At 39.7% G+C, this 16,611-nt stretch overlaps 1 protein-coding gene across 2 annotated transcripts in view; it reads right to left on the reverse strand.

Annotated features, from left to right (window-relative positions):
- LOC122867843 (ankyrin-3-like) overlaps positions 1 to 16,611 on the reverse strand; it is a 167,595-nt gene that overhangs the window by 140,911 nt on the left and 10,073 nt on the right. Inside the window, exon 1 of one of the 2 annotated variants that reach the window (XM_044179143.1) lies at positions 11,118 to 11,473. The exons of the other annotated variant lie outside the window; for it this stretch is intronic. Coding sequence (XP_044035078.1) covers positions 11,118 to 11,183 — 66 coding nt within the window. The 5' untranslated portion in view covers positions 11,184 to 11,473. Of the gene's footprint in view, positions 1 to 11,117; positions 11,474 to 16,611 lie in introns of those variants that run through there. 2 annotated transcript variants of the gene reach the window in all.

Raw genomic sequence — 16,611 nt, forward strand, 5'->3', positions numbered from 1 at the left:
AACCTTAAATAATGTCAAGTTCTCTGTTATGATACATTTGTGGTACGGGTAAACGTTAGCAGGGTTTTCCCATTGTGTTTTATAGTAGAGGTGGGCCACCTCACCTGAAACAAAGACCACCTCCACTAACTTCATAAAACAAAATTATGTTACCTTTCAGGGATAAAGACACGCAGCAAATATGAGCATGACTATTGTTAAGCGTTTGTAGTAAAATGAATGCATATTAAATTCATCACAAGACAAGATGCATCAGGGTCTGGGCTAAACAATTTCCTGGGGGAAACTGCACCAGGAGAGAAACGCCGGTATTTATGATACTTAAAATAACAAAAGATGTATAAACTTCCTGGGTCGCTGCAGTGCCCCCTGGTGTTGCTAAATGGCTCTCGTTTTCACTCCAGTGGTACATCACGCCGGGGGTGCTACTTGAGGATAACATTGCAGAGTTTCTGAGCAAGCCAGCAGAATCTTAGAATGGGCATCTGATCAGTTAATGCTTCACTTTGCAGCCAACACTTCCTGCTTTCAGAAAAGGGTCTGCAATATGGCACCCATAGTACAACCTGGCCAAACTCAACTCCTATCAATGGCTCGTAATAGTGCCTGAGGAGTTATCAGATTTCCCTGGCAACGTCTGTCAGGAATGATGAACTGTACAGGCGGGCAGCCAGATCCATGCTCACAAGATGCTGTGCACCGGGCATTCCAACTGGGATTACACCCTGGTATAGAGTAACCTGTCTGACTCCACCCAGCACCACCCTTTGGGAGAAGAGGAAACTTGGTCCAAAGTGGAAATACTCTCCTGTTGCCTGGAACCATCACAGTGTATGAACAAGCATATGGTTCAACTGAGCGCCTACTAGATAAGTCTTATTTTGTTAACATACTTACATACAACGGACTGCTGCCGTTATAAGGTTCATGTCGAAGTGGCAGCACAGCCTTTCACAACATATTTTCAGATAGATAGACCATCCAAGGTAGATTTACCACGAGCTATGAGATTGTGAAACAATGGTATATGTTCCCAGAAGTCACAAGTCTGTGTGATATTAGTTCTAAGAAAAACACGTTTTATTCACGATCTCATGGAGAAGTACTACCCACAATACTAAAGTGTAACAGCGACGGCCCTGATTGGTGGAGCTAGCTGTTACCATGGAAATGTTTACCGCGCCCATGAACGTGAACGGCTAGTGAGACTTACAACTTAAAACAGGTTTAGCAGGTGAGTTACTGCTACCACTGAACTCTACAATCGTTTACGTTACGTTTACCACAGAGCAACCATGGTTTGCCTTATAGTGCGCTCACACCAGAAGCTTCGTGAGCACCACTGGCTGCTCTGGCAGCTGGCTGCTTGCTGCCAGCCCTCGCCAGGGGCGGGAAACCCCAGGAAACCGGGGACCGCAAAAAACAGTTTCTCCTCCATTGTCAATATGGAACAGTATGGAACAAGTATTTGCTAGGAACTTCAGTACATAGGGAAACATTTACAGGGGGAAGAAAATCAAATCCCGATGTGCAATTGGTTGCTGCTTCAGTGTGTCACTGCAAATTTACAGCCGTTTTTATTTATTTAGGCGTTGGACGCCTCTTGTCTCCGGACACACAAACACAACACAAACTACAATATATTACAACACTATTATTAACAATATAAACTATAATAACGACAAAGGTTAAATTCAAGAAAAACCTTGTTACCATCATTAGGTTGGAGGTCGTTGGAAAGGTATCATTCGCAATGGTTTATGGGATGAGTAGTTCCTTCACTCAATGATGTACACAGTCTTGTAGCTTTGCCTTTTTTTCCATTTTCCAATTTTTTTTTGTTACAAATCAAATGTTTTATGGTCATGATTCATCTTGTAGTTGGTTGGCTTGGTTCCAGGCTTACAACTCTTTATATAAGGATTTTCTAAAACGTAAGTGGGGTGAATGAATGGGAAATTCACTTCCAGAACCAGAGATGGTCTATGGTTTGATTGCTACGAAAATCACACGAATCGCATGCTATGACCTTCACAGTCATCAGATCTCAAACCAACTGAACACCTATGGCAAGTTTTGGATTTGGATGGATGAATGGTGTTTAATCCCTCCAGTAGAGCTCCACAGAACGCAAGGTCAATTTTAGAAGAGGCGTGATTAAATACAAACGGAAAGAGGCAGAGAGGTTAGACGCAATCAGACACGTCCACGCAAGCTCAAAATGTTTCAGCTTCAGTGAAAAATTTGTGGTTATTGTCAGATGAGAGGAAAACGGAGAGACTGGTGGGAAAGAACAGAAAGAACTGGAGTTACTGGTGAGTTCTGAGTTCAGTCAGAGTCTGCATTACCACATTTTAACAATATATTTATGTCCACATAGAAGAGAACAGTACAAGGACACAAATATTGGAGGTGCAGTAGAGTACAGTCACAGGATCATAGTACAGTGGCATACAGTAGGTCACTACAAAACATACAGCAGTTCTCAGGGGTATAAGTAGCAGCGTCTATGCCATATATAATGGCTACCAATGATAACGGACACAGCACAGTATTTTAATTTTAATATAAGCTGTTTATCCCCAATTTTGGGCAAGTTGTTGCAGCCCTCTTACAGCCAACCTATGTCCTAGGCTGCCAAATATGAAAACAAGTAGCCTGCACCTATAACCCAGCTTTGAGATGGTATTTAGGAGTGGTTGGTATTTAATGACCTTGGTCATAAAAGCTTCCTCTATCCTTATTTCACATTAAACAAAGGTGAACTGGCATTTACATTCATTCTAAAAAGATAAAAAAATTAAGTAAATAAATTCCAACATAGGCAACTATAGGCAGGCAAATCACTATTTCCTCTATTAATATCTCATTAACGTCTGTAATGAGAACGGTGGTGGATAAATAATTTCAGTTAAATCTAAATTGAAAAGAGGGCATGTCATAATTTTTGTTCAGAAGACCGATTCCACCTGTCTTCATCCGCCTGGGATTTGTGACCATGTTTCACCAGCCTGGGAAGGCTGCCACAGGCCGGGAAAAGAGACGAACACTATATATATATATATATATATATATATAGTATGGATATGCTGGCTAGTCTGATGCTGCACTTTCTATAATCAAAAAGAGCTAAGAGGAGGTTGGAAATGAGGCCAGTGCCACACTGCACATGTGAAAAAGTTGTATAAAAGTACTTGCATGAAGTCTGATATATTGTCGCTATATCGTGATGTCACTTGAGTCAATGGCAGTTGAAGACTACAAGTTTTAAAGTGAAAAAATCTGGGGGTGTGGAGTTAGAAAGAAGTGAGCTTACCAGACCTCTGTTGCCTGCTCCTCCTTTGCTTGAGGCTGCAGGAGGGGTTTGAGAAGTTTCTGATGTAAAAACTTGTCACTGTTGGAATCCAGTGTAATTAGCATTAATCCAAGCTGACCACTGCCTCAGTTCTTAACTGACAAGGACTAACTAAACTACAGAGTTTTTACAGCCACACAGAGGGTGAGAGTTCCATACTCAAAAGAGTGAGAGTTTCATACTCAAAAGATTTTGGGTGAAACAAAAGAAGGTCAGTTTCAGGTGAAACTAGGCAGGGTAAATAGCAGAAACTCAGGAAAACTCCTTCCTGAGGGTAACACAGAGTAGCTTAAATTTCTGAGTTCTCAGACCATTTTTCAGAATTGAGAATGACTTCCGGATGGGAGCCGAAACGTCTTGATTCTGAAAACAGTGTCCAGATGACTACGACTGAAACCTTTTCTACGATTTTGGGTGAAGTATCACTTTAAAATTGAACGTAGCTTCTGTTGAGAGTACATGAACAAAGCTGCAGATAGTAAAAAGAATGAATGACTACAGGTACACTGGTCACTTACGTATAAAAAGCAATGCTTATAATCAAAAGATTAAAACCACCTGTATTTATCTGAAATGTATAATTTCAGCTAATAACTCTGCCTATTTTCTTAGCACTTTGGATAAATCAGATTGCCAGTGTGCTGAAGCTACCACTTCATGACTATTGAAAGCATTGACAGTATTGACATTGGAGAGGGTGTGGGTTGAAAATGACTGAACGTGGGTAGTCATGTTACATAAGCAATAGTCCACTTCTCTTACTAAAACAGCACAAAAACACTGATACATCATGCATATGTGTTGCTCACCTCCCTCTAACAGATGGGATGTTTTATTTAAGTGGAGCTGTCATTATTAGTGGCCAGAGAGCTGCTACTGTTAGCTGGTTACTGTAGTAAAATCAGTTAATACTTCAGACATAATCACACATTATGATTATATTGATTATATCATATTATATTCAGGATTTAGATTCTAATTATTAGCACAAATGTTTTTTTATTCACGATGAAACGTTTAAAATAAAGTTTTCATCAATTTTTAGACAAACAAGCGACATTTTTTAACAGATTGAACAGATTATTTGGCATTTGGGTGCCATCTACACCTCCACACTCTGCTGAGGTATTTCTCAGGACAAGTGGCTTGCCTGAAAGGATCCTCTGTCCCCGTCTTCCTGGTTCCCTCCTCAGTTACAAGACTCAACCAGACGGGCTTTGAGTTACATAGTAAAAATGTAAAATGCATACCAGGCCTGTGTATATGTGTGTGTATACTGGACGCACACACACAGACCATGTGCAGGGCGTGACAGCCCATATCAATTTGTTTTCATCCTCCTAGACTGGAGTTCATCCAGTTCAGAGTGTTTACATGCACTGAAGTAGTCCAGTCCAACTTGATATTTAAAGTTGAGCTGTATGCAATTTCTCTACCTGATGACTAACTTCCACAGCTTAAAACTGGTTCTCTCACTTCCTCCCTCTCCCAGCGGGCCTTTGGTTGTCATAGTTACATCCATTAACACACCTGCTAAGCTCTTAGGTCCCCCATGTCTCTCTCTCTCTCTCTCTCTCTCTCTCTCTCTCTTTTTCCTGCCTACCATTTCTGTGATAGTCACAGAACACCGCTGGCATGTAATTACAGGTAGAGCAGACAGACAAGGACACAAATATGATGGTAAGAAACAAAAACGCAAATATGGAGGACGTGTCACAGTGTGTCACATTTTGTTTGCCACTCTTTCATTTCTATCTTGTTCATGATTTTTTTTAAATAAATGATGGTTTACAAATTGTTAGCTTTATCAATAAGTGAAATAAAAGTGATTTAATAGGATTAACCTTTTGAGGCCTGTAGTGGTAATTCTGCAGAATAAAGAAACATTCAAGGCAACCACTTTCTGTAGGTTTACTTCAAACGTCTTCAGACGGACTCACAACAGCAAAACACACATCAGTATAATCTGCTCTGAATGAGTACAGAGATCAAGTACTGACGTCAAACAGTTATGTATAGCATCTGTATGTTCCACAAGAAAGTCATGTGCCTGGTATATAAAAGAGTCATATATATGTTATATCAGAAAGTCATGTGTATGTTATACAATCATGCAGTACATTTATTCTTGCCATTACAGGCCTTTTTAAGTCATTGATGGAGCACTACTTATCACTAAGAAAGCAATCACAGATCATATATAAGCACCAAGGCTAACCATTTATCAGTTATTTTAATTATCAGATACAAAGAATAGCTTTTGCACAAGAAGATCAGGACACTTCACTTTACTACAATTATTTTAATAATAGATAATGTTCTGAAATTTGTAATCAGTTACTGGATCCGGTTCAGCATCTTATTTTAAGAGAATCGTCAGATTTCTCTCACCCATTAAGTAAGTAGTTCATGAACAAAATAGTGAAAATGTTAAAACATGCAATGTTAAGAAATCCTTAAAGGAGCATACTACCAACTTGAAGATCAGTTTACTCATGTGGAGTACTACACAGCCTGTCAAAACAGTTGTATAATGTCCTCTGTAGTTCGGGAGAGAGCTTTGTAAAGTTTAAGAAAATAACCCTGATGATGTCACAGGCTCAACACTAGCTTTTAAAAGTGGTTGCCAGTCTGGCAACCATGCATCAGGTTTTGGTTGCTAAAACTGAAAATATGGTTGCCATTTTTAGTCACCTTATATTTTGAGTAATTAAGATACTATGCAGTTATATGTTAGCTTAATAATGAAAATGTGACATGAAAGAATGTTTAAAAGCTTTATTACAGTAACCGAACAAAATTCTTTGTAGTTTGTGTTTTTTACAGAATTTGAAGCGTTATCAGTTAACGAGCCCACCGTCTCAATTCCTGGTATCCAAAATACCAGCATTCGTTTGTGATGTTGACGGGTTAGTCAAACTTTTCACCCCACAGTCAAACACCCTTATTTGCTTCGCCAATGTCTCTAAAACAGATGCCTGTGGGCACGCGAGTAAACTCCCTGACTCACGTGCAGCGTTGCCTGGGTCCGACTGTAACAACAATATTTAATTATTACTAATGCAACAAATATTGAAAATGTATTCATTTTGGGGTGCACTTTTTGCTGTTTGCTGTCCCTATTTTTGATACGTTAAGAAGTGGTTGCCACTAGGGATAATAGATTTTATTGATACCAATGCCATTATCACTTCTGCTTATCGGTCCAATTCTTCATCTATTCGCTTATTGATTCCTGATTAATTATCTGTGTGGGAAAAAGGTAGGCCTACACAATGCAACTGTTTTACTATCTCAGAGTCTGAACACAGTGTAGAAACAAAGTACAGTGTTTCCCTCAGCCAGGGGGGGGTAATAACTATCAAGGTTCATATACAAAACAATTTTTTTGCTAGTCATCATTATTAGCTTAAGCCTATAGCATTTTACACTGCATAAATTAGCCTAGTGGCTAGGGGACTTTTCCTCTACTCATAGCTTAGCAAATTATGTATTATTTATAGAGTTGGTAGGTTCGTGTAAAACCGCTCAGTGAACTTGCTCGCACAATCGTTTTGGGTTTTTTTTCGCCCATGTCCCTCAGGCAGCCTGAGTCTGCCACTGAATATCAGGGAGAAAAAGTCAGGATATCTCGGCCTTTGCTTTGACCATTCTTTTTTTTTTTTTTTTCATGTTTCTGTCGCATGTCCCCCAACTTCATGAAAATGCAACACTAAATTACTAGAATACCCCTTTAAAAAAATGATTGGTTCCACATGAAAATTCCCGGCCTAGCTTTCCACCAAAAACTCTTGACAAGTTTTGGAATGGAACCAAAACCACAATGTCTGTGGCGGAGTTAGTAAAACACAGACTGACATTTTATAGTGTTTGCAGCACTGGTACTATTTCCTTTTACTATCACAAAGTTAGCAAATTACTTATTAATTATTGACAAAATAAAAAATAACTTCTAACTAAAGGTTTGATAAAATACAATAATGCATATCTTCCCACTTGGGAAGTCAAAGCCTAAGTTGCAACAATAAAGCAGTATTAGAAATGGTAGGGATTTAACTGGCTTGCTTAATAACCACTCAGCTGTTTACTGACATGTGGGCTTCATGTCAGGTCCTCCCACTGAAGTATTACAGCTCTCACTAAATGTCTTATCTAAACTCATAAATCTCACCATAAACAAACCCACATCCAAGCATTCATTGTTCCTTTTTGTGGTAAGTGATGCACATGCTGCATGTTGTCCTCCACATCAGTGCTACAGTTTTTACTGTGGTTCATCACCACAGATACTCTGCGTCCCTAGCAACAGGTGGAGAGTGGAGGCAACACTTATCTCATCAGAGCAAAAACATGTTCCTCTCCTTTTTTTTCAGATTACTTTCTGTTCTCCTGATCTCTCTACTTATCTTGTCTACTCACTCCTTTAATAGCCTTCCTCTATTTTTCCTCCTCTTCACTCTCTGCCTACCCTTCTCTTCATCTGCCTTCTTGCCTCTTCCCTAAAATAGAGCCATCAAGCTCCTTTTCGTCTCCTTTACATCACTCTACACTCTTCTTCTTCATCTGCTTTTGCCATCTTCTCTACTGTCCTCTCCCCTTTTCTTCCATTACTCCCTGACTGTCTGTTCTCCATGGGATCACAGCGACACAACAGTCATCTCTCATCAGTCAAGACGCCGTCTCACAACAGAATCGTGAGGTTTTCGTTCCAGCTCTCTTTTCTCTCCCTCCACTTTATCATTACATTCCCTCTCTTTCTTCCCTCCTCACCTCCTGTCTTCCTTCATCCTGACTCTCTTCACTTTGACATTTTCTTCTCCCCCTTGCTTTTGTTTAACACCGCTTCTCCATCTCTTCCTCCCCACCCCTTTTGACTCCTCCTCTAATTTTCTGGTCCTTTCTCTCCAGCTCCCTTTCCCTCTGTCCTCTCTGTAGCGCCTATTCGCATCCTTCAAATACAAAAAGAATCATTAATCTCTGCACCAATACGATAGCCTAACATATACAGATATATACTCTGAAAGCCCTGTCCCTTTCAAAGGACATAGCATCAATATTAAAAGATGTACTAAATCATATACACTGTATGTTGCCTTTTTTGTCCGCTGGGAGAGCCAAAAGCACCTGTTACACTAAATAAATAGAGAAGCTTGTGGTGCGTGTGTGTGTGTGTGTGCAGGGAGACAAGTAAGAACAGCTGACTAAACAAAAGGCTGAATCTTATAGAATAAAGGTGCTTAGCCAGCAGCCTTTTTCACAGCAGTAGGCTCTGCAAAGAAACACACACTGTATACACAGGTATATAAATGCATAGAAATACACAGTTTGGGCCATACTTTCAGACATAAGAGGACAGAAATCTACACTCCTTGATAGGGCTGTGTATCAAACGTAAACACTTTTTTTGGTTTGATTGATTGAAATGTTTCTATAGCACTGAGAACCAAAAACTGTCAAGTCATGAAAGTTAGCGTTGAATGTATAGTCAGAATCTTGTTTACCTTTGATAAAATAGTCCTGGATTTAAATCAGAATTTTGCCAGTTTTGCTGGCCAGTGACGCCAGCATTTAAAACGTCCAAATGTTGAAATCTATTAATTAATAGAATTGTCAAAATTAATCTGCGCTAATTGTTTCAGTTCAACTTTATTGAACTTTGACAAGCAAATTTGCACTCTTGACCAATAGCCATCTTGACAGTGCTGAACTTTGAGGGAACAGAAAGACAGAGTCAAAACATGAAGCTATCGTAGCTTGTTAGCTGTGTTGCACCATCAACTCTTCTTTTACTTCCTCTGTTGGAATATAAACTGCTCCACAAAAGAGACGTGGATTTAAGACAGTTATAAGACAAGAGTCCATAATACAAATACATCTTTTGAATAAACTGTGTGAACTTATTGTCCCGTTATAGATCGAGCTAAGCTGACAAGCTAATGTTAACCGTCAGTTAGCAAGCTTGTTAACTCAGAGAGCTTTTTTTCTTTGTTGAATGAAATTATGTACAATCCTGAGAACAAAATGCCAGGATAGAGTTAACAGCCCAATATAAAGAAAATAGAAAGAAACTTGAGGAGCTATTTGTGACTGACTAGCGTTAGCGCAGCTGGCTACGTGTTAGCGGTTAGCTCGCCAGTAGTTTGCCAACAAGCCCTAGCTGGTGAACTAAGGCATAAACTGCTTTTGTTTAGGCAACATTTAAAAATAAATGTATTAAATGTTAAATAAAGGACAGAATTTTGAAGAAAAACATATTTTTCAAAGTATGGTATCTGAAGAGTATTGTTTTGGTATGGGTACCAAAAGTCAGGTAGCTATTGTATCAGCATTAGTATCAAAAAATGTCAAACCACACCAAACCCTATTCCTTAACCCTAATACTAATCTCATTCTCACTATGTAACCCCTTTTCCTAATAAAGTCCAGCGAATATTCCTCAACACTGAACTCTTTCTTGTTGGAATATGTGTTTTGGTGGCATAAACCAAGGCTACACACACACACACACACACACAAACACAAAACTCCCTCCACTCAGCCAGACAGCCAGCTAATGTAGAACTATAAATCCTAATGTCTGCCAAGCACAGAAAAAAACATTTTAATCACTGACAGGTACCAAGAAGGGATTTCCTGCATCATCATCATCGCAACAAACTATTGCCATATTGGCTCCTGTTGTAGTGCTGCAAGATTTTGCTGTGGATTCATCACAGCTGTTACCTCAAAGGCACATTTTCCATTTTGTCGTTACCATGAATTTAAAGTAGTTAAAGTAGTCGTCTTTGTTGCAATGTGTTGATTCATACAGACACATTGTTTTAAATGTTTTATTCCTACTCACGCTATCTCCTGCACTCCTCTCTTTTCTCCCACGTCTCTTTTCACTTTCACCTCCTGTCCTGCTCTTCTTCACCTCTCCAGTCTTTTCTTCCTTACTCCCCCCTCTCTCCTTCTTAGCCTTTTCTTACTCTCATCTTTTAGCTTTTACCTCATCTCTTTGTCATTTGCTTACATCATTTCTTTTCTCCCTTTCCCATCCTTTTATTTTCTGTTTGGACCTGATTTCGCTTTCATTTCTTATCCTCTTACTCTTACTGGGCATATTAACAGGTTAACAGGTGATTGATGGCTGCAGTCACACTATGTGGTGCAAAAAAAAAAAGGATTGGTATTCAACATGGGAAATATTTTGTCAAACAAACAGGATTGCTACATAAAATTGCTGGACATATCTCCTACAATCCAACACACATGACAAACAAATCCAAATACATGGAAGCATCCCAGCAACATCATCACATCACAAGTTCCTTCAATAGGTAAAATGTACACAATGAACATGACACCAAAAAGTATTATATTCAGAATGAATAAACTGCCATTTGTTATTGAATGAATGAAGAACAAAAGCCTAACTAACCATTAGAGTCCCTGCTATGCCATGATAGTGCTCTGTCATCAAATCGCCAGTTAACAAAGGCTGACACAACAAAAGAGCTGACTTCCATCAACAAAAACCACAAACACACAACTTCCAAAGGCAATATATCCAAAAATTAACATGTCAGAAAGAATCAAATAATCCTGCTCTGATATCAAATCAGACATGTTATTGACAAAATAGTCTGTAACTTTTGTGTAATAAATAAAACAAGTTCTCATTTCCTGTCTGAATCACTAAGATTAAATTTTGGTTTCAACTGAAGCAGCCGCACCATGTTGTTTACAAACCCAAGTCAGGCTTAATGAATTATTTTACCTTCTTTCCTTTCTTCTTGCGATGAGCTGACTTCCCCGTCGCCTTCTCTTTAACCTCCTCACTCATTTCAGCAGCCGTGAGAGTGTGTGTGTGTACCCCAAACAGCTGTGTGTATGAGTCCAAAAAAGGTTTTTTTTTTAATCCAGCATGGATGAGCGGAGAAGAGTGGAGTGGCGGCCACTCTGAACGTGCACAGCGACCAACTAGCTCAGTTGCTCACACCCACTTTAACACACACACACACACACACACACACACTCTCTGTCCGCGAGGAGAGGAGCCAGCAAGGCTGCCCAGCAGGAGCGATGGAGACACACACACACACATTCTCGCTCTTTCTCTCTCTGTCTTTGTGTGTTTCTGTCTCTCTTTCTCTTTCACACAAAGACACACACACTTCACTTCTACCTGTCCGTGGCTGTGGTTGCCTCCCACACACTCCACAAGTGAGAGCAGAGCAGCAACAAGCTATGGGGGCTTGAGTATTAATAGCAATCGATATTAGCTCATCGGCAGTTGTTTGTGTGTGTGTGCGCCTGTTTCTGTGTAGAGAGCGAGAGAGAGAGAGACAGAGAGAGAGAGAAGATAGTGTGTTTCTTCAACAAGTTAAAACAGACAATGCCAAAGAAAATAACACATTAAAATGTATCTGATTCTATTGAAAATAAATCACAATATAAATGTTGGTTGGATCAAAACGTTCGGCCATAAATGTTTAATTCGGCCTCTAATCTAATCACAGAGAGACATTCAGGCATGAAATGGGGACATTAAGCAGATGAGTTGACTGAAATGCTCCTGATGAATCACTGGATTCCCCCTCAGCCTGTGTGAAGAAACCTGTCGGACATCAAGCCGTCTCTCCTTTGAGAGCTGTCAGTCACACAGATCTCTTTATTTTAAGGAAGGAGAGACTACCAATGAGAGACAAGTCAATATATTTATAATAGTCTATATATTTATTAGTAAGAGTAACATGAGACGGAAAAGGTGAACAAGAGAAAGAGAGAGAAGAAGTGATGGATTCCTGTTGGCCAAGCAGGATAAAAATGCCTCAACAGCCCCTTGTCACACACCCCTCTGCCTCTTCCTTATCAATAATGAACAAAGAGAGGAAAACCCCTGGTGGCAGATCACTGTGGATTATTGCTGTTTGTGTGTGTGTGTGTGTGTTGTGAGTAGATTATGCCAATGTGAGCCCAGTACAATTATAACTGTATCATCCATTGAGAAGCATAGGGATTCAAGGATTGTATTCAGGGCCATTCATTATGGTTACTCTCCCTGGAAAAGGGCACACACACTCACTGCAAAGCCATGTACACATACACACACACACACAGTTTGTGTAACTGTCTGTCTTTCTGTTTTGCTGTCTGTCGCTCTTGCACAAACCAAGCTGAAATAAGATGTAGTATAAAGTGTCTATGCAAATATATGACTGTCAAAGTTAACAAAATGCAGACTCACGTGCTATATTTCACCTGGGCTTAGTAGAGTCGGTGTTAATCATTGCTTTGTGTATTCTTAGTGTCACTGTTATTGGAGAGAGACAAGCTTTCAAGTTTTACTGTAACACTGAACACTTTGAATGGAAGAGTCCAGTCTGACATCTGGTGGCAATGGCTTGCTATGACAACAACAACCATCTGTAGTCCTTTTACATCCTAAAAACCTATAAAGCCACAATGAAATAGATGTTCGGACCAAATTCCATAGTAGATATTAATTGTACACAGTATGCACTATATACTAATTGTCATAGTTTTTGGTAGTATACAAGAATGGCATGTATTTTACCATATTGTTCAAAAAGTAAAGTACATGCAGACCAGGAAATGGACTTCCACTTGACAAAGAGAAAGCAAAGTGTTTTTCCAAAGATTTAATAATTATACTAAAGATCTTAATGGAGATGTCTCATCACAATCCACCATTTATTAGATTTTTTTTCCAGCTGTGAGCATCTTCTTCATTTCTATTGTGTATTGTATAGTGGGCAACAGCAATCAGCCTCCATACTGACTTTCTTTGAGTGTACTTAAAAGAGTACTCCGTCAATTTAGCAATGACTCATGATGGACGGTTAAAAAAAAAAAGGATAAAAAAAAAAAAAATCGATGCACCTGCCTCCTACATTAACCACAATACAACTCAACTGCTGACAGTTTGTTCGGTGATTCGGATGTGTTATGCTTGTAGCAGCTAATGTAGCCTCGAGCCGCAAGCCTCAAGCAGAGATGAGGAGCGGGCTACAGGTAAGCTCACTTCTTTTTCCCTCCACACCCCCAGATTTCTTTCTTTTTCAAACTTGTCTTCAGCACCAACCGACATGATCAGACCTCACACAGCTCCCTCTGGAGCCACAAAAGGCTTCATACAACTTTTTTCACATATGCAGTAGTACTCACCACGACCTGTAAACAGACTTTGATGTGTAAAATGGGCACAGTTCCCCTTTAATTTAGTTTCTTTTCCAGTGTGAACACGCTTGTAGCCTGCTTATTGAATTGTGGCACAGCTGGCCACTTTAATTTCCTGGGAAGCTGTCACTTTCTGGAAATAAATCTTTAACAATGACCTCATTCTGCACTGGTACATGTGAGCATAAAATCAAACCAATAAAGCCATCACAAATTCTTTAAGTCTTCCTGCCCTTCTGCCCCTCCTATCAAACCAAACAGCCATTCTCTACTTAATATTCCATTTGTTTCCACTTTATTGCATCATGGTTCCCTCTAAATCCCTTCTTCAACAGGAATTACATCATATTAAAGAAGTAAAGAGGCCATTTTATTGTGTCTTTAAAGGACATGATTCAAGAATAACCTTACAAGGCAAGAATCGTTTTTGTACATTATGCATAAAACATAAAATTTGGCTTAATATCTCTTCTCTGATGTGTTCAAGTTACAGCTTGTGTTTCATCATTGTGCTGTCTTCTGCTTACATCCACCTCTCTCCCTTTCTATTTTTCTAGCCCTTTCTCTCTGATGTATCTCCTCAACTCTCCGCCTGAATTCAATCCGACAGCCTCAAACACACACACACACACACACACACACACACACACAAAACACGATAATGTGCCTCCAAAATGGTTACATCCATGCACCCAGAGGTAACACAATACTTTTATAGCTAATATTCTCCTTCAGTCGGCCATTAAAGGCCTATTGAAAAAGGGAGTGGCTTTATAATTTTTTTATAATAGGCAAAGAGAACCGGTGGTTACAGGAGAGAGGGGTTGGTAAGCACCAGTGGGTTGCTAATGGGACCAAAACAATAAGCTCAGTAGTGAGATATACAGTACAAGTAGGTACATATTTAAATGATTATGGAAATTTTAGATATGGGATAGAATGAGTGTGTGTGAGAGACAGAGACAGAAGAGATAACCGTTTGCTTTCAGTTATGTTCATGTAAAAGAGTGAGAGGAGACAGATGGGAAGGATCAGAGAGGACAGAGACAGAAAAGAAGAAGGCCGCCTGTCTATATTTAGCTACATGTTTATACTGTGAGATTTGTATGTTACATTCCTCACTGCAGCGACGACTGTCATGTGCAAGTTTGCAGCCAACAAAACAGTGATGTTCTCGTGTGCTGATTGCTTGGTTTTTTGTCAGAGAGGGTGTGAACTTTGACCACAGAAGCATTTCAAAGATGACTGGTTTGTGTGTGCGGTTGTGTATGTATGCTGGCAGACGTAAGTAAGCACAGTACAGTAAGTGGCTTTAACTGTTAGGGCGAAGAGACACATGGTTAGTTCACAAGTGCCTGGAGATTTACCAAAATACTCAGAAAATCAATGATTATTCCACTTTCATTTCACTATAAATTTCATAATAAAAACTGACCGGTAAATTTAAGGGGGGAACAAAATTGCGCCTGAAAGTTCATTCTTGACTTTATAAACAGTAGTTTACAAATAAAATGGAGATCACAGTCACGGAGATCAGAGCTCAGTGGACCTTGAGTTAGGAGTTTTTTTGTCAAAACACACACAAGCTATGAACTTGGCTAAGGTGGAAACTGACAAAGATATGCAGCATTTTGAGACTCCTAATTCTTTTTCATCTTATTTCGAGCTGTGTAGTCTCAGCATTGGCTTTATTATGTGCCACCCACCATTATACACATCCACCCCACCAGAAAGCCCCCAAAAAACAATCACACAGTGGTCAGAGGAAACACATCAATTCATACAGTAACATACAGTAAACTGTTTGACAGTACCGTAATGATTCTACAGTATGTCCAACCAATGGGCTTGTGCCTGCTTGTCTGAGTGGGTGTCAACACAAACACTCCTCTATCGCTGCTGTAAAAGCCGAACTCTGTAAAGGCAGAGGCACAGATCGGATCAATTTCAATTGGTGTCCACTATCTGACACCCCACTAAGCTTCAGCTATCTGCAGACATGTACTCAATGTTTTTGTTGAGTACTGGAAGGTTGTACGTGTGTGTGAGTGTGTGTGTGTGTGTGTGTGTGTGTGTGTGTGTGTGTGTGTGTGTGTGTGTGAGCCTGCAAACATGTCAGGTGTGGTTCTACACTGAAGCCTGTGATTTGTGTGCGAGTGTTTCTGAGAGAGAGAGCGAAACTAGCCATGGGTTTGTTGTGACATAGATGCTGATGTGAGCTAATGAGCTACTGGCTGCGATGCATGGAAGACGACCAGAGTTGTACCCTGATATACTGTAAACCACCCATCTGAGATGTCTTTACATTCCACTAATTACTGTTTTTTGTAACTGTGATTAGATGTATGGTCTACACACTTTCCCTGCCACGTGTAGGCCTGCTTTTACTTCAGTATTTGATCTTGTACATCCTGTTTCCCAAAATGCCTTCTGATAAACACCAGAGCACAGGTGTGAACTTGTTGCACGCAGTTGTGGGTTGGCCACGTAGATTGTGAAATCCAGCTATAAAAATCCAGCAATGACAATAGACAAAGCAATAGTTAATAGCACAGTAAAAACAATACATTTATTAAAGACACAAATGAAAGCAACAATCTCACAAATTAGTCTTTCTACAAACTGTTTTCTCTATCTCAGCAACATCACTGGTTGCCGTCTAGGAATGTTGATGACTGATAAGATCAGTGTTTGATGTAAACAATGCAAAGAAAAAAACGCTTTGCCATTCTTTTCTCACATCAAGTATCTCTTTCCTGTAATCTGTTTGTCCCGGATAGCTTATCTGTTTTACTTTTCTTTCACCTCTCTTGTTCATTTCCTTCACTTCTCTCCTATCTTCTTTGTTCCTGTCATCACTTTACCTCTTCTCCTCCCCTCCGTCCTTTTCCTCCAACCCCAAAGAAAATAGTAGCTTCACACAACAGTTTAGACAGTACAGACTTGAATGTCCAAATATTTAAGCAAGAAAATAATGGAAATGCCTGTATTCAACTATATCCCATGCAAACTATCAGCCATACTCTCTTCACATTAATGCTATCTTGATAATGACCAGCCAGGAGGAAATT

Source organism: Siniperca chuatsi, linkage group LG20 (assembly GCF_020085105.1).
Source record: "Siniperca chuatsi isolate FFG_IHB_CAS linkage group LG20, ASM2008510v1, whole genome shotgun sequence".
NCBI lineage: Eukaryota > Metazoa > Chordata > Actinopteri > Centrarchiformes > Sinipercidae > Siniperca > Siniperca chuatsi.